Below are 18,533 nucleotides of genomic sequence, written 5' to 3'. Positions count from 1 at the left end.
TGGCTTGTCTAGCATCTTGTGTTCGTGAGAGCGTTGTTTCATGTATGTGACTTATGTTTGCTTTCTTGTGTGTTTCTGCATTGGATGTCCGTGTCTCCCCGGAACCCCTTCCACTCTACGCACATCACCAACAAGCAACATCACTTACCTTCGGCTCGCTTCCCCGCAGTTCCTGTGTCACCCTCTCCTGCTGCCAACTCATCTCCGCCATCCGGATCCTTCACCCACCTGCACCATCCTGGACTGTGTATTCCTTTCAGCGTCATCTTTGTGTCTTATTGTTGTCCTGTATCATTGTTCTCATTAAACCGTGTTTAACTCCCACTTGCTTCCTGCCACTCCTTCACCCAGTAGTTACAAGTTTGATTTCAGAGATTGTTCATAATAGCTTGTACATATTAAAATAAATATCTCCATTTCAAGTAACAAGGGCTTGTGTTTAATAGATTATGATGGACAAACAGATCGTTAAAACATTAGATGACACATTATTCATTTAAACATTTTCTTTTAGGAAAGAACTGTTATATAATCTGTTTAGTAAAACTAAAATAAATGTAATGGAGGTAAACAATGTGAATCTGTTCACAAATTGACTCAGAAAGCAAAAATAAGTGCAAAGAAGGTATTTCATGATATTTCTGAGCCTCTAGCAACACTAAAAAAATAGCATACTGTTTCAAACAGGTTTTCTTCTTCCCATGTTTACTATTTTAGTTGAACAAACAGTTAGTCCCACCCTAAACTTACCTTGGTTGGCCCAATGTTGATACATCTGCTGTTCAAACAGGTTGGAATGTTTTAATAGCGCTATGGTGATGCATTGTATAACCTACAAAAAATCTACATTATTTACAAATAATTTAAATATTATTTACAGTTGTCTCTGCATATTAAGCAGAAAGTATGAGTTGAAGTTAAATGGATTACCTTTAAATATGATCTTTGACTCTTGAAACAAATGAGAGCAATCATCATACGTGATTCAGTTCTGTTCTGGAAATGACAGGAGCGTGTGAGTCTCTTCATTGCTGAGAATGGCTGTCAGCACGAGATGGCTATGAGTATGAAAATGTATCAGCTCAATGGGACTGCAGTTCATTTAGGGCAACACAGTTCATCCCTAGCATGATTTTCACACGTTGCCATGGTTTTCAGTCTTCCAGCATTCACTGCCTGTGCTATTACAGTCTTTATTATCCACCTTATATTTCAACGTGGAAGTAAACCATTTTCTTTTTTTTTTTTTTTTTTTACTTCCAGTTCATTAGCCACTGTAGGGAAATAACGAGAAGAATAACAACATGCAGTAAACTGCAAAATTTTATGCAGTACAAACCAGTATGTTCATAATTAAGATAATACATTAAAACAATTATGTAAGAAACACCAGTTTACAATATCAAAAAGCAAAATGAGATGTTTTGTACAGCTAAAAAACAGCTGGAAGCGAATGTGACTGGAAGCCAGATACATAAAATGTACAAATGGCCACGCCCACTTTTACAGGGAAAATTAGGTGGAGAAAGCTCCATATTTATCCTGTATTCCATCGTCATTCATTTTGTCCTTTTTTCATTTGACTCAGGTCGACCTACCTAGCAAGAAGACTGATTATTATTCTTGTTAATGGAGTTGATCTTTTTCTGATTCTCTTTCTCTCATCCTCTTTTTGCCTTTCATTTTCATTTCAGCCTCTGGATACACTCACACACATAAAACCTTGCAAATGGTCAAAGGCACAAAGGTGCAGTTTTAATTTAAGTGAGCTGAGTGTTCATTAAAAAAATACCTTAGTCACTCACAGATCATTATTTCAAGTCATTTCAAGTTCATTTTGATGTAGACATGACAGTGTAGTGAATTCTGAACGGGTACATTTTTAACTCTAATGAAATAGTCTGACCAATTAGACCATATTTGTGAGCAGTTGCTTACAATTACAGGTGTGAGTTATTGCATTGATCAGCCAATTAAAGCACTGCCTCCACTCATGTGACTTTTCATCTATATTTCGCTCACTTTCCTCTTAAACCTTTGTCTGTTATTATTTGAGGCCCTGATTTCCAGTGGCATCGATTTTCAATGAAGTTTTTATTTTCCGTTTTTACAAAAGCAGTCCATTTGGACACTGCTTCTTTATTAATGACATTAATTGAAATTTGAGGTGGTTAAAGGGATAATCCACCTAAAAATGAAAAATCAAATCACTCATCATTTACTCACTTTCACACCATCCCAGATTTATATGATTTTCTTTCTTCAAATCAACACAAAGTATTTTTGTGAAAATATTAGTATTTGGCCTGAGGTGATGGCTTTAGTTAAAACTATTTTAAATAATAGTATTTTTACACAATTTTCCTTTAGAGGATTCTTCAGCTGGGGATGTATAGATTACTTTCATGTGTGGTTGTGTGGTTTTTGAAGCATCAACTTTGGGGGTCTTTGCATATATGGACTCAAAGATGGATAATTATTCTAAAAGTCTTTCTTTGTGTTCATCTGAAGAAAGAAAGTCATATACTAGGATGGTATGAGGGTGAGTAGAGAATTTTCATTTTTGAGTATCCCTTTAGAGGACATTGCATGCATTCATGGAGATCTGTCCTGCATAGCAACATTTACATTTCTTTAAATTAGGAATAGGTGCACCTGGCCCAGTCCATCCTTGAGGCAGGGTTTTTATAGTTAACAAATAAATAAATAATACAAACTACAAAACCACACAACAAAATGACTAAACCTGAATATGAAATGAAAACTGAAAACGTAATATGCCGTGATTTTATTCAAGCAGACTGAAAAGTTTCTCATATGACCTCTGACCAGAAATCAGTTACATGGAATGGATTATATTGTGTTTAATAGGGCTGGTCTGTAAATGTGCTGATTTCTAAACTGCTCCACCTTCAAAACAACCTCCTCCCTCTTGACATGTCCCTCCCTTTCACTCACTCTCTCTTTTTCTCACACCCTCCCTTCTCAGAAAACATTTCTAAGAGTGAACATGATGTTTGTGGCTTAAACACGACAGTCTGCCTCTTATGAAGTCTATGTTGACAGCATCATCCGATAACTGCAACAGTTCACCCAACGAAGGAGGAATATACAGAGCGACAATCTACAGGTAAAGGACTTGGCACATTTAAATTAATGACATTTCAATCTGTGTATCCAGTAGGTTCACAGGCAGATAAATGAAAATACAGTCAGTTTGCCTTGAGATATACTATGTTTTGTTCAGTCTATATGCACTTGTAAACATTTGAGGCACTATATGTGGAGGATCGACCCTGCATTGCTGTTTTGTTTGTTATTTTGACACGCACAAGTTTACTGCCCTTTCCACCTTATGATAGCAACGTGACCATGATAAAAGGTCTTTGAGGGCTCAGTATACCTGCAGATGGAGCTATATATAGCTGTACAAACAATTCTCTTCACTCAAGATAAGAACACTATTCAGTAACTCATATCTCAAAAATTAGTGATTGACTTATTTATTTTCTTATTTTTAAAAATAAATAGATAAAACCATGAGAGAGCAATGCAGGTTACGGGAAAAATAATATATGAATAATAAAACTGCTGATTTGATATCAGGAATGAAATTGTGTTTCCCACAGAATGCTAACAAATGTATTTTTTAATAACAATATCCATCGGGTTCTTCTTTTTTTTTTTTTTTTTTTTTTTACTTTGGGTCTCTTTTAATCAGGGTGTCAATCTCACTCTGTTTTTTATCTATCAATCACAGAATATGATAACAGATCTGGGGGGTGTTTTTCTCTTGTCTCTTTTTCCTTGCACTGCCATACAAATTTCTTCCCCTTTCCTCTTTCTTTCTCCCCACCACGTCAGTCAAATCCATTTTGCAAATGCTCCTTTACAGCAACAGGGACGGGAATGAAGGGGCTATTTTTAGCGCTGACCAAGGGAGGAGAGAGAGAAGTGCACGGGAGAGGGCGAGCAAGCAAACAGGCAAGAGTGAAAGAGAGAGGGAGGGAGACGGTGGAGAAAATCATTATTTTTTTGTGTGTAACAGCAGTTGGAGGCTCTGAGCTGAGGCAGGGAGTGGAGGCAGCAGCAAGGAAGAGGAGACGAGACAAGAAGAGTGGAGGAAGAAGAGAGCAACAGCAAAGCCAGGCAGACGGAGAGACCCCGCTCAGGTGGGACACGACACAAACCACTGGCCTCAATAGAAACCAGAACAATGATTACATCATAAGTCAGGTCTTCACATATAACACTGTTCCAATTATATTTTCAGAATAGATTATGAATCCATTTAGGCTCTGATTCATGAAGATTAAGGACAGAGATTCTTTGAATTTCGTCAATTGTTGTCAGAAACGACCAGATGTCCATCGTAATGGGCTGTGTAAGAAAGGCCTGCTTTGATCTTGAAGTATATTGTGTTTTTTCCCTTCATAGATTGGCATAAGAGCATTCAAGGGCTGGGAAAGTCCAAACAGGTTTAGGCAGCAAGAATCGGTTGAATATATGGAAGGCTGGGAATCGGTGCTGGGTTGTTTACATTGGTCTGCCACAATAAAGAGGGGTGTTCAGATGATTTGGGCATGGGGTGGTGGGGGCGTAGGGAGGAGCTGTTTCATGGTGGGTGGGTGTGGGGGTGTTTATGTGTTTCTGTGTATGTGCTTTCCGATTGCTATGAAATCTGAGCACAGCCTGGGATGTGATGGGAAGAGGCGTTGCCATGGAGACTGGGCTTGCATGTATTCCTGTAACCAATCGCTCCCATTATATACATTGATTTTGGGCATTTACAGTACAGAGCATCAATAAGGAATGATCGGGCAGGTAATAACAACTTAAAAAATTATGCTGTTTAATTATGAATGGAGCAATAATGTGGGTCATTGATGTCAAAGCCAACAAAAGATAGATTAGAGGTCTGTGAGTGAAAGTATATGTATTCTGGTGTCTGTAAGAAGGATTGTTAACACATTATAAGTAGGATAACATTACAATTTGTTAACATTAGTTAACATAAGCTAACAATGAAAAACTGTTTTGAAGCATTTATTAATTTGAGATAATGTTAATTTCAATATTTAGTGCATTCTATTTTTTATATTATTTATTGGACCCAAGTTAACATGAACAATTAGGAGTTGTATTTTTGTTAACTAATGTTTAAAAAGACAAATACTGTAACTGCTCATTGTTAGTTAATGCATTAACTAGTGTTAACTAATGGGTAAAGTGTTACCAAATAATTGTGTATGCTGGTTGCAAATTACAGATATGTGTGTTATAGTTCCCTGGAGAAAACTGTTGTTGTTGTGGTTTGGAGGTTGCGCTTTCCTAGATCAGGAGAATTAATGGAGTTTCAGTTAGGTTTCATAAATCGACTTAAATTGACCAAAATGCCTGAAGAGAAATAATATTTGTGGAATTTTATTTGCGATTTCAATGCAACAGTTTTCAGAGAGATGAAAATGGTCACGACACAATATGTGGAGGCAGCGCTTCGTGCTGAACATTGCTTCAGTGTGCGTATGCTGCTTATGACTGCTCTGCAACTGATTTGATGAAAGAATAAAATATTTAAGGGGCAGAGATGAAAAGGACAAATTCTTTCTGTTTCTAGGGAGAATGGTCTGATAATCTAATGACTTAACATGAGGTCATATTTCAAGACAATTTTAAAACAACTCTCCATTTTACTCTTCGTTTAATTTGAATTTTATTTCATTTAATTTAATTTATTATAGATATTTAAGAATCAGTAACACTGCAATAAGGTTTCATTTGCTAATATTAGTTAACTACATTAAAGGCATACTCTACCCCAAAATTAAACTTTTGTCATTAATCACTTACCCCATGCCTGCCTGCGTTCAGCTCATATTCTCACAAATGGCATTACGGTAATGTGGAGAGATACAGAGGAGACAAAGTTGAATAAAGTTGTTATGTTTGTTTTCTTCACCATACAAAAAATATTCTTGTTGCTTCATAACATTATGGTTGAACAACTGATGGCAGATGGACTATTCTGACGATGTCTTTCATACTTTTCTTGACCTTGACAGTGTATTTTACTTGGCAGTTAATGGGACAGCCCCAAGCCTCCCGGTTTTCATAAAAAATATCTTAAATTGTGTTCCGAAGATGAACAAAGCTTTTTTTTTTTAAAGGATTAATGACAAAATTTTCATTTTGGGGAGAAATATCCCTATAACATGACCTAACAATACTTCTAAAGCATTTATTCATCTTAGTTCATGTTACTTTCAACATTTAGTATATACATTATTAAGTCAAAAATCATATCTTTTAATACAATTTAATGGACTTGAGCTAATATGAACTAACATTTTTTTTCTAACTAATGTTAACAAGGATTAATTAATACTTTAGAAAATGTGTTGCTAATTGTATAGTTAATGTTAACTAATGGGAGCTTATTGTAAAGAACTATCAAGAAATCTTAGGTATGATTTTTCTTTTCCCATCATTTATATATCTATTTAATGGCACAATATTTCCCCTTTTACAGTCATGCGTCCCAGGTCCAGATTACAGGCTAAACGCGGCCTTCCCACCATCAGGGAGGGCTATGAGGAACTGGTGCAGGACCTGAACCAGACCAACAGCCAGCACACCACCACACAGGACTACTTACTTTCTATCTGCCATCTGGCCCGGCCCACCTTTCCTCTGCATGAGCCAGATTGTGACATCCTCTCCATCGGCCCTTTGGATTCACCAAAACCCTGCCTACGACTGCTACGCCTGCGTCAGCATCTGCAGTCTCCGCAGCCCCACACCTCCACAAGCAGTGACGAGACAGTTGAACAACCCCATAAAAAGAAAGAGACCACCAGATTTGCTCCGTCAGAACCGCTGCAGGCCCAGGCTGCCCCAGAGGAGGACAACGGATGCAGAGGTGACATCCCAGGCCCCGCAGATCCTCTGGAGTACCTCTACAGCCACAGAGGTGCGCTAGTGCTCCCCAGCAGAAGGGGCAGCATTCCCCCACGCAGGCCACGCAGTGACACCTTCCCATGCTGTTCCTCTGTGCCTGAGGTCCAGCGGAAAAGCAGCTGCCCAGACCTTTGTCTGCCTGAAATGGTCCCTGCGGCGATGGTCCTGCAGCGGTCTCCACTCAGTAGGAAGAAGCTGGATGAAGGCAACCTGGCTGCACGGAGTGGGATTCCCAACAAGTTTGACGGGACCCCTGCTGGTTGGAGGGGAAAGAGCAGTCATTGCATGGACAAACAGACTATAGTGTCCCACTGGATCTCAGAGTGCCGCAGCGCATGGAAGGAAGCCCGCATTCGTGCATGCATGCTGCCCGCCATTGCCGAGAAGTAATCTACGGCTGCGAAAATCTCTTTCCAGTGAGGTTGAATATCACATAGAGTAACATGGATTATTGTGAAATTATGACTTTGCACTTCAGGTTTATATGCATATAATTTTTTGATGTATCTTTAAACTTGTGACCCTATAGATGATGCTGTGTCGATACCAAATGTCAATGATGAATGAGTCCGTCCTGTAATGTCCAGTTGTGATCAATAAATGCATTGATTGTTGGATGCCTTTAACATTGTTTGGTGAGGTTTAAAAAATAAAAAGCAACATTAAAATTGCAGTTCTAATACACAAAACTCACTGTAGTTTAAAGGATACAGCAATGCATAATATTCACAGATAAGAATCTCATTGCATGTGTCCACAGCTATATTTGGTCCCAGGTTTTATCAAATTTGCATATTAGGCAGCTAGTGATGCAGAATGAATTTGCCATGCTTCCTTGAAATATTATCAAACATTTTATGACATTATCAAACATTTTATGAGTTTTGGGAAACGTGTTCAGCAAACAATCTGACTAGGATTAGGATGCATTTCCACCAGGAATATGTTCTGAGATATTATGTCCAACTGTTATTACTATATAATGTCTCAAGCAAGTGCTTCTTTGTTCACATTAATAGATTGATATTTCGCAACAGAATGGCTCAGGAAGCAAGCTATAATAATTCACTGCCACCTTCTGACAACAAAGACAAAATTTGTCATCTTGAAAACTGCTATCATGTTTGTTTTCTGGCCCTTTTTTTGTAATTTAAAAATGGAGCATGTTATTAAAGCTTGCAAGCACAAAAATCAGCTTTAGAGTGAACTGGATAGTCCTGTTGGAGGATAAATGATTGAATGTCCTGGTTAGGAAACACTGTTGTTTAACAACAGACCATACAATAAAATAATCTGACCTATAACATTTTGATATTCAGAACTATGCCAAAAGGCCAAAGTAGAGCTGCACTGTTATCATTTTAGACTGTTTGTACACACCCAGAAAACCCTGTTTTCTCTGCTTTGATTTGGTGTTTCAGTTTTTTTAAGATCATCTTACTGTTAAAAGATTAATTAGTATGGTTGCATGTGAATTTGTAAATTTTCTATTATGCATATGAAATTTCTTTAAATTATTATAATGTATGTAATGATTTAAGAGAAACTGTATATTACACTATATGAGAAAAGGAAATTTGTTTGTAAATTTTCAGCAAACTTGTACTTTTTTAATTAATAAAATGTCTGTGTTTTATGTATGAATTCTCTGTGTTTTATCCCCCTGTTCCTTCAAGTGTATTAGAAATTACAATGTGTCATCTGACACAGACTGTTAACCTGATGACTTTTACAGTAGAATGTATTATATCTATTTAAATCAATTATATTGATCCATGGAAAAAAGCTAATGGATATTAGGGGTCTTTAATACTCTTTTGGACTTTGACAGTGTAACTTACTTGGCAGTCTATGGGACAGTAAAAAGCCTCTCGGTTTTCATCCAAAATATCTTAAATTGTGTTCCGAAGACAAACAAAGCTTTTATGGGTTAGGAACGACTTGGGGGTAAGTGATCAATGGCAAAACTTTCAGTTTAGGTTGTGTATATGTCTATCAGGTGAAAATACAGACAGACAGATGATAGATAGATTGCTATGGTGCTCTAGATGGTTACTAGGTGGTTGCTATGGTATTATGTGAGGTTCCTATGCAGTTAGTAGACCTTATGCATCAGAAAAACAAGTGTGCAGCCATCTTTAGAATTTTGTCTTTGAACTTCCGTTTTTGCAGTACCTAGCATCGCTATTAAAGAGTAATTAGCTGGTGAAATAAATGTACTTATAGACTTATAAAGTTATGAGCATTGTAATGTTTCAGGCAGATGTCATAACAGATGTCAGCAAACCAGGAAGATTTTAAAACAAGTACATACAAACTTCATGCTGTGGAAATACAAACCAGCAGGCAGAAGACAATGAGCGCAGTGCGAAAAGGGGCGGGGCTACATAAGGTTTATAGAGTGTTCTGGATGGTTGCTAGGTTGTTATAAAAATGTGGCGCTCAAAGTTTTGTTTTTCTTGCCCAAGGGCTATGTTTTCTTTAAAATAAATGTGTTGTGTATAAATGGCCCTTTTATTTGGCACCCGGCTTCACATGAGGCACCCTGCACGGGACCTCCTGATGCTGAAAGTAATCACTAGAGCCTCACTAGAATAGTGATGAGTGTGTGCATGGGGGAGCCCAATAGCTCCCTGAATGAAGGGGAACTGTGTATGGTGTTGGTGTTTGGTGGGGGGTATGACACAGCTGATTAACACATGGGAGAGGGGGTGGTTAGGCCTATTCTCTCTAATCACATGAGCTTGAATGGTTCATACCACCCCACCTCACCCATAAACCTTAGTTACACAACATGAAATAAAAATCATAAAACATACACAAAATAATGAAGAGCATATATTTCATTAAAGTTATGCAATAACATAGTTATGGTATAAAGACATAAAGCAGTTATGTCTTTATACCAAAGCATTAAATATACTATTTAAAAGATATTCAACAATGCAATAAATAAAACTGTATGATCATTGTGTTGTTTTCTTGATTTAAACACATAAATATAAACACATAAATGTGTTTAAATCAGACAAAAGCTGGTACTAAAAAAAAGTACCAGGTACTGTACCAAAGTCCTTTATAAATTGTCTCTGACTGTACCCAGAGGAAACCCCCCAAAAGTTATCAGTATACCATGCCATACCATGCAGTGGAAAAGCGCCATAATAAACTGCAATCACACGCCAGTTGTGTGGAGTTTGGTGCCATTACTTAAGTTTGTTTGTGTTTGTGTATTAATAATTAAAATAAACATTTCATGACTGAGTAAATTATAACTAATTCTAAATAATAAATGTTTGGGTGAACTGTGAGGTCTTTATAGGTCTTTTACTGTCGCGTGTGGCAAGTTGAAGTACTGCAGCGGCTGAGAACCAAAGTATCGCGAGACTGAACGGGAACTCTAAGCCCCACCATCAGTGTCGTCTGTTGGTTATTGTCAGAGACCTAAATAAAAGGGGAAGTTATGGCACATACAAAGGTTAACTTTTCTCAAACATCTGCGATTTGTAATTTATCCAGTTGGTTGCAAATGCCCTAAGTACCTCTACTGGACCGTTAGCTGCTGTAGAGGAGGCGCGGGAACACTGCAGCAGGTAAAAACAATTGATTTGCGTGCTCTTGAGCTCGCAATCGATTGCCTTGCCTCCCTCAAACCGGTTTCAGGTCGCCAAAACTGGATTGAGCACAGCTAGTCCGCTCATTTAATATCATTTAAAAATGACCAAGTATGTGTTAAAATATGTTGTTGTATTCAGTAAAGGATTAATTGTTCATTTTTCTACTTAAAATCTAAGTGAAATAATGTTTGATAACAAAAGCGAGCTGTTGGTTTAAAGCTAGCGCGTTAGCATTTGACGTAACGTTAGCGCAGCAGATCAGTCAAAGAGTATAGAAGTAACGTTAACTGGAAAAGTTAGCAGCATTACATAACATAACTGACGTAATCCCATTCCCAGCATGCAGTGATTCTCACGACTTTACTGCTCACTCTTGCTATTATTTAAATAACACTTTATGGTTATTGTAGACCGTGCTTAGATTCATTTGCAGTTTGTATGGTCAACTGGTTTGTCTTGCAGTCGGTCAAAACTTCCTTGTGTTTTAATGGCTGTTTTGGTTCTTCGCCAGCTCTCTTTGTCTTTTACTGGCGTCCCACACCACATAGTCTTTCTGGTGTCCCACAATGCTGTCTATGCAAACATCAGCTTGTCAACAAGATCAGCCTGTGCTTTAGCAGTGGTGCTTTGACCGCCCTTCACTGGTAAGTTGATGGTCACTTTTTATTTACTAAAACACGCTTGTGTCATATGTGTAGTTAAATACATCCAGCTTGGAATTAATGTTTATTCATGTTTAAAAAAAAAAAAAAGATTGCTTTAAAGAACATAACGTTTAAGATATACTTACATGGTTACTTTAAAGTGCCTCCACATGTGCCTTTTAATGATTAATCTGAGGCTATTGGTTGGTTCTTTTGCCTTAAACTCAAATGTTGCTTGGTTAATATGTTACTTGTTCCTTCTCTAGATTTGATCCAGTCCCATCTGATTGGGTTCGTCCAGGCTGTCTTCTCTTTTTTTGACCATCAGAAACGCTTCAATCAGTTGCCATGGTGTCCAGAGCTGGAGACCTTCCAGGTAAAGGAGAGAGGCCTGTTTATTTTATAGTGCAGATGACATCACGATATGACAACAGTTCCTCTCTTTTAAATGCATTAAATTATGGCTCTTGAAGTAGCTGTTTGTTCAGAAGTTATTGACCGAGTACATTGTTTTTTTGCGTCAGCCCTGGAAGCAGGTCCAGGTTCATCAGAGGGACTCCTCGGAGGGATGTCCATCCCTGTCGGGATGACCCGTCGAGCTCTCAGCTATGATGATAATCTTGAGCGCCCTATGTCTCCACCTCCAACTGACATTAATATTAGCAACCTGTGGAGGCGACCTGTTATACCTGAGAGGAAGTTTGCCCGACTTGCTGAGGTGCGTGTGCATTGCTTATTCTGTGACCAATTTGCACACAGCAACATACAGACTGAATGTCACCATAGACCAGTTTGGTTGGAGCATGCTTGTTATCAGTCTCAATTTTACCCTGCCCTTCTTTGATTGAGATATGGTCTAGTGCAATTCAATACAAAGTAGGGCTGTGCGATATGGCCAAAAAATCATATGTCTGTATTATTTTAGCTGAATTGTGATACAGTATATATCTCTGTATTTTCTACATTCTATTTTGATTAAAATGTTTTTTTTTTTTTTTTTCTTAATACATTCTACCCAATGTAATCCAGTGAAACAATGTTTAAGGACAATGAAAACAAATGTAGTGAAAGTAACCATGTAGGCCATTCCATATATTATGTGCAAAAAAGGGGCTAAAAAAGAATAAAAAATAAAAAAGTACAGTCTCTTTGCGCTTTACTGCTATCATAAAATACACTTAGCCTAATATTTAATTGACGTTCAAACATACAGATGGAGAATATACCTGTGAAATTTAAGGTATGAACTGAGCAAAACTGTACATCTCGAATGCATCACAACAAACATCACAAGTAGCATCTCTGTCAGATCATCTGATTGGATTGACCCGCTTTAAACCATATGTGTTAACTATACCTTACGAGTTATTTTAAAGCCCTTAATATAACGCATGTCTCATGTTTTGGAAAAATTGGATTATGCACTCTCTGCAGCAGCGATGTCCTCTGCTATTATTTACATGCGCTCATATCAAACTACTGTATATTGATATAGGCAGTATTTCCTCATATCGTATCGCTTATAAAAAATATATTGATATTGACGTACGTGACGTAACTCGATATACGTGATAAAATCACTGTTTTGATGTTGTAGGTCAGTGTTTCCTGTCAAACTTTGTGTGTTTTTATGATATACATTTTTACAGTTTTTCGCTGTTGCATTTGACGAAGCATTAGACTTAATAATTTCATTAAACTTTTTTTTACTTTAATCTAAGTGTAAAACACTAACCATATTGTTCAGGATTTTAAAAATAAATAAACATTTCCTCCTTTTAATTTGTCACTTATAAATGATTTACTAACAACATGCATAATGCAAAAATTTAAAACTGTGACCATTTTAAGTGTGCCACTTAAAGGGAACATACAATACCGTTTGTTGTAAAAATGTGGACTTTTAATAAAGATATTAAAATTGTAATCAGATAATTATAATAAAGTATGAAAATATGTATTTGCATAAAGGAATGTAGATTTATTTATAAACATTCTCATTTTTAAATGTTTTATTCACCTAGGGGCCATCCATACCACAGTTTAAAAACTGCTGTTGTATGCTAATGTCCTGTATGTGTTTTAGGAGGATGAGTCAGAAGGAGGGGTAAAACAAACTGCTACCTTTGAATTCACTAAACCTCCAGTCCCTGTGGTGAAAGCCAAAGCCTCGTCTGTCATGAACTCGCTCATCATCAGTAAGAATGTTATGATATCATGCATCAGATTTCAAAGTGTTAACTGGTGTAAAACAGTGGCCTTAATGGGACCTGTTATGTTGCATTACAGAGCAGACCCAGGAGAGCATGCACAAGTTTGAGAAGCAAGCCGGACTGACCGATGCGGTCTACACTCCACATAAAGGCCTGAATGCAGAGGAGACCCGCTACCATTGTCTGGCAGAGTCAATGCATGTAGGCAGAGATCCTCAGTTCAGCAGGCTCAAATGTCAAAGCATAGATTGTGATCTGATATCTCCAAAACGAGTCTTTTTTTTAAGCATAAATTATATTTTGGATGTTGTAGAAGCTTCAAATGCAAAGCACAGAAGCTATAGAGGAGAAACAGCCATCATCTGGTCATTCAACGCCTGCTGGGACCCCTCAGTCCTCACCAAAGCAAAGACGCAGGTGCTGAAATAGTCAACAGCTTCACATCCTTTCTTTTGCATTAATCATGTTTGTACTGAAAAATGAGATGGTAATTTTGTGTGTGTTTGGAAGGGGGTGGTTCAGCAGTCAAGGCTCCACTGCTTCTCTCACAGGCTCTGAGATGAGCACCAGTTCCAGCTCCAGTATAGATCTGGCTTTGGGTGATGGACCTGTAGAGCGCTGGGGTGCTTTTGGACCACGTCCTCAAGTCAGCAAGTCCACAACTGATCCAGGTACAGATCCAGCAATAACAGGTAAACCAAACGGTGCACTTTAAACAAAGACAATCCTTTCTCCATATTTTCTTTAAATTGGAAAACAACCTAATGACCCCCAGGTGTGTTAAATAAACCTTTCCAACAGTTAGTGTAACACTCAATTGAATTTAATGTAACACTCATATCATATCGTTGTCCTTCTCTGTGTGATACGAGAATCGATACGCTGGTGCCTAATATCAATATTTTAATTAATAAAATAAGGCATTCTAAATACAGTAGATTTCCCTGCACCCAGCATTGTTACTTAATGGCTCCTCGAGGTGGTGCTCAACACATGAATGGGAAACGTCAACATAAGTTAACTAGCATCTGACCATGTGTCAAAACACACAAGGTTTACATATAAACAGTTGGTAATCAGTTGAGAGAAAACAGGAAACGTGTCTGTACACCATAAATGGGATGCGTGCAGCTCTGAAAGCGACACACTTGTAGTAAACATGCTGCCGCTTGTCATTAAAGCGATAGTTCACCAAAAAATTCTAATTTTGTCATTTACTCAGTCATGTTGTCCCAAACCTTTATTAATTTCTCTCTTTTTGCTGAGGCCATCCTTAAAAATATTCTTGTTTGCCGTAACCTGACCGACCCTGTCAATTTAGGACCGACTCAAATTTTTATCTTTTTTTGCTTTTAGTCCAACTGACTTGCCGGTTGTAAATTTGTGTTAAGAACGACACATTTTTTTTACTTTTCAAACCACTAATATAAAAGCAATAAAATAATATGAATTATATTTTAGTAAGTATTGTAAATATATAAATTGCCTAGGCCTACATACAAATGAAGGCCACGTTGAGAATGTTTCGCGGTCACTGGCGGGTTTGGGTACCATAATACATCTAAAAAATTCATTAAAACAGCTCAACACCGCTTTAACTTGGCACAAAGTTCTGGAAAAACTGTGCCCAGATCTTTCCCCATCCCTTCTCCTGTCTAGTCTAAAACCTTGACCGTGTCAACAGTAACTTTGTTTGAAAATCTATTGCATGAATCGATTGGACCAACCAACACAAGTTTCGAAAAAACAAAAATAGGAAAATGATTTTAACGGTTTTTTTTTTTGGAACACGTGTCACACAGCAACTGCAGCTTCGGACACACACGCATAACAGCAAATAATACTACTTCACAATGTTTCTCAGAAATGTGTATTCTGCCGGTATTCAGACAGTCTCATGCATAGAGATACAGATTCGGGCTAGAATCGCCCGTGTATGCTTTTTTTTTTTTTTTTTTTTTTTTTTTAAACTCATAAGTCACACTTTTTTCATAGTTTGGCTGGTCCTGCAACTGACTGCTGCTGAGTGGTCCAAAGTTATGCTGTGTTCACACCAAACGCGAATAGAGCGTCAAATTCGCGTCTAGTTTGCCGCTTGAACATTTTTAGATCATTCGCTTCATTTTGCGCGTAAAAAAATAACTTCACAACAGACGTGAATTCGCGTCATGGGGGGGGCTTCTGCCAGCTGACAACATATCAGTCGTTCCTCCATGTTGAATGAGTGACTCCTAGCAGGCTCCTGATTGGTTAACACGGTGTGAATTGACTGCAAAGTTCAAACTTTTCAACTCTGGCGGCAAACGAGAATTCGCGTCAAACGCTTAAATGCACAAAAAGCACCATTCGCGCTTAACGTGCGTTAAGAGTAAGTATAGCGTTAACATTGACGCTCTATTCGCATTTGGTGTGAACACAGCATTATAGTCCGGAAAATACGATAGTATATTTTAAGTGTTTGTGTAAAAATCAGCCAATTTCAACCTTCCATATGATTGACTCTCAAGTATATTTAAAGCAATAGTTGAGATTACTTTTCCTTGAGATACAATCTATATTGAAATCACAAGCATGTGAAGGATAATCAAATCGAATTTGTGTCAAAACCCAACCTTTATGGGGACCAGTAACTCTTTGGTTACCCACATTCTTCAATACAACTTTTATGTTCAACAGAAGAAAGAAACTTATTCAGGTTTAACTGGAGAGTGAATAAATGTCAGAATTAAAATTTTTGCAGATTTTTCAGCAGTTTGTACTTAAAAAAAAAAAAAAAAAAAAAAAGAGAGAGATTTAACCTTTTCACAGGCATTTTTTCATAGATATCGCCAGATATCGTGATGTATCATTATAGGATTTTGTGGTAATATATCTATTATCACAGAACTGCTGTATTGTGATATTATCGGTATCGTGAGCTGTGTATTGTATCGTGAGGTACCCCGTGATTCCCAACCCCTATATATATATATCAATATCAACAATGCTGAAAAAGTAACATCATGGACATTTATAATGCTGTAATTAATATATTTTTGTATTTTGTTGTTATTGAAGAATCCTGAAAAATTCCTAAAAATATTAAGCGGTAAAACTTCTTTAAAACTTCTTTTAAACCCACTTAACTTCATTTAAACCAGCCAGCTTCTCTTGTTTATCTTGGGTCTTTCAACTGTATGTACTAACCCCTGCAGATCACATTAGAGGAGCAGAACTAACTGTTGTATAAAATGTTTTAAATGTCCACAGAGAGCTTTTTACACATTCATTGCTCCAGATGTTAGAAGTTCTTTGGCCTTACCTCTCTCATCAGTGTCAACACAGCTAATGTCATTCTTCTATGTTCACAGGGGGATTTGCCCTGCAATCCTATAAAGGAGCTCAAAAACCCACCCCTATGGAAGTGATGAAAGCCCAGGCCACCCGCTTGGCCGAAGATCCCACAAACTTCCAAGCTCCCCCAAAGATGGAGATCCCCACCATGGAGGGGAAGAGACAGATGACCCGACCTCACAAACTCAAACGCCGGGACATGAACGTCCTGACACCCTCTGGATTCTAAGTGAACTCCTTACATCCACCTCAGCTGTACACATAGTGAACTGTAGCTGGTCTACCCTCTCTCTTACTCCTTTGTGCTTTCTTGCTGCTTGATCACTGCAGTAATTGCTTTTCCCTATCACAGCCTCATCCCTTTGCTAGCATCTAAATAAATGTTTATCCTCAAAAGATGTGTGAGTGCGTAGCAGCCTTAATGTTGGTGCTGTTTTCTTTTGTTGGCCTCTTCCTTGATTTTGCCTTTTTAATTTTTCCTTTAAAGTGTGTGAACTAAAAGCTAGTGTGTGTGAGAACGTGTATTCCTTGATGTTTTCGGATGTACTGTGGTGTAATTATTCATGGCTTAACTGTGAACCAAAGCAGTGTTTTTATGTGTTGGGTTTTTTTCGTTCCATCACATAGCAGGTTAGAAAACTGCCTAGAGCTTATTGTCATATATTGATAAATGGTGTGATTTCCTGTGTAACATTGTCAATACACAATGGGTTCAGTGATAACTTAATTCTTTAAGTCTTTGCTGTTGTGTATTATGCCGTTTAAAGCATTGTTGTGATACGGTTATATTGAGGATGGTGTGACCAATGACGAGGGCACGAATTTGACTGAAGGTTTAAAAAAAAAAAAAACTTTGGCTGAAATTTTATTTAATGTAACAGCTCTGGAGAGAGGTTGTCTTATATTTTTGTTACACGTTTAAAATTATTTCAGTTTCTCAAAAGGCTGAATGTATTTAATTTGATCTCGTTTGGTCTTTTAATACATGAATGAATAAATAAATGGAAATAATCGCCAGTTTTGCTCTTGAATGTCTTTCTTGCAATTCACTCTTCACAGTTTTGGTAATAGCAATGATAAAGAGAGTTCAAACTAATCTTCTATGGGCACATGCATTGCAAGCTATTAATTGCACTTAACGGTGTTCAGTATTCAGTGTTATTGGTTTAAAATGCATTTATTAAAAAAATTGTGTATATGCACTGCTTTTAATATTAAATTTATTTACATTACAGGTGCTGGACATATAATTAGAATCTCATCAAAAAGTTGATTTATTTCACTAATTCCGTTCAAAAAGTGAAACTTGTATATTATATTCATTCATTATACAGACTGATATATTCCAAATGTTTATTTCTTTTAATTTTAATGATTATAACTGACAACTAAGGAATGGAATTAGAGAAATAAATCAACTTTCTGATGATATTCTAATAATATGACCAGCACCTGTACATTATATTTATTATTATTATAAAAAATAAAATCAGATGATGCCTGAAGAGTTGTGACACTTGAAGACAGTAGAAAGTTTAACTGAAGACTTCTCTGAAGCTTTCCTATCACAGGAACAATTTACATTATAAAGATAATGTTTTATATTTTTTATATTTCACAATATCACTCACTGTTCACTATATAAATGCAGCCTTGGTGAGCATAAATTGACTGGACAGCAAACTAACCAGACATGAACCCCATAGATAATCTATATTGTCAAGAGGAAAATGAGAAACAAGAGACCAAAAAATGCAGATGAGCCGAAG

The 18,533-nt window shown here is 37.3% G+C and overlaps 1 protein-coding gene and 1 pseudogene across 2 annotated transcripts; both read left to right on the top strand.

Annotated features, from left to right (window-relative positions):
- The first annotated feature begins 1,054 nt into the window (after positions 1-1,054).
- Positions 1,055-8,116, top strand: LOC132130322 (uncharacterized; annotated as a pseudogene).
- Positions 8,117-10,374: 2,258 nt separating this feature from the next.
- Positions 10,375-17,781, top strand: kiaa1191 (KIAA1191 ortholog). 2 transcript variants are annotated; one of them, XM_059541765.1, is made up of 9 exons: positions 10,375-10,550; positions 11,086-11,218; positions 11,485-11,594; positions 11,743-11,936; positions 13,305-13,416; positions 13,508-13,632; positions 13,745-13,848; positions 13,942-14,102; positions 16,782-17,781. In XM_059541765.1, exons 3-9 carry the CDS (start codon positions 11,567-11,569, stop codon positions 16,991-16,993), a joined length of 936 nt encoding a protein of 311 aa, XP_059397748.1. In that variant the 5' UTR covers positions 10,375-10,550; positions 11,086-11,218; positions 11,485-11,566; the 3' UTR covers positions 16,994-17,781. The 2 variants fall into 2 exon arrangements, with proteins under 2 accessions (XP_059397748.1, XP_059397747.1); XM_059541764.1 differs by having other exon boundaries at positions 10,376-10,550; positions 13,942-14,123.
- Positions 17,782-18,533: the final 752 nt, after the last annotated feature.

This window comes from Carassius carassius, chromosome 47 (assembly GCF_963082965.1).
Source record: "Carassius carassius chromosome 47, fCarCar2.1, whole genome shotgun sequence".
Classification (NCBI taxonomy): Eukaryota; Metazoa; Chordata; class Actinopteri; order Cypriniformes; family Cyprinidae; genus Carassius; species Carassius carassius.
The sequence above is the reverse complement of the archived record's forward strand: the minus strand, read 5'-3'. Positions and strand labels throughout refer to the sequence as shown.

Excerpts from the sequence above, each read along its gene's own strand:
- kiaa1191 (XM_059541764.1), top strand. The coding sequence starts at position 11,567 with ATGGTGTCCAGAGCTGGAGACCTTCCAG. Across the intron at positions 13,417-13,507 it reads CATGAACTCGCTCATCATCA|AGCAGACCCAGGAGAGCATG; the intron begins GTAAGAATGTTA and ends GTTGCATTACAG. Across the intron at positions 13,849-13,941 it reads TCACCAAAGCAAAGACGCAG|GGGGTGGTTCAGCAGTCAAG; the intron begins GTGCTGAAATAG and ends TGTGTTTGGAAG.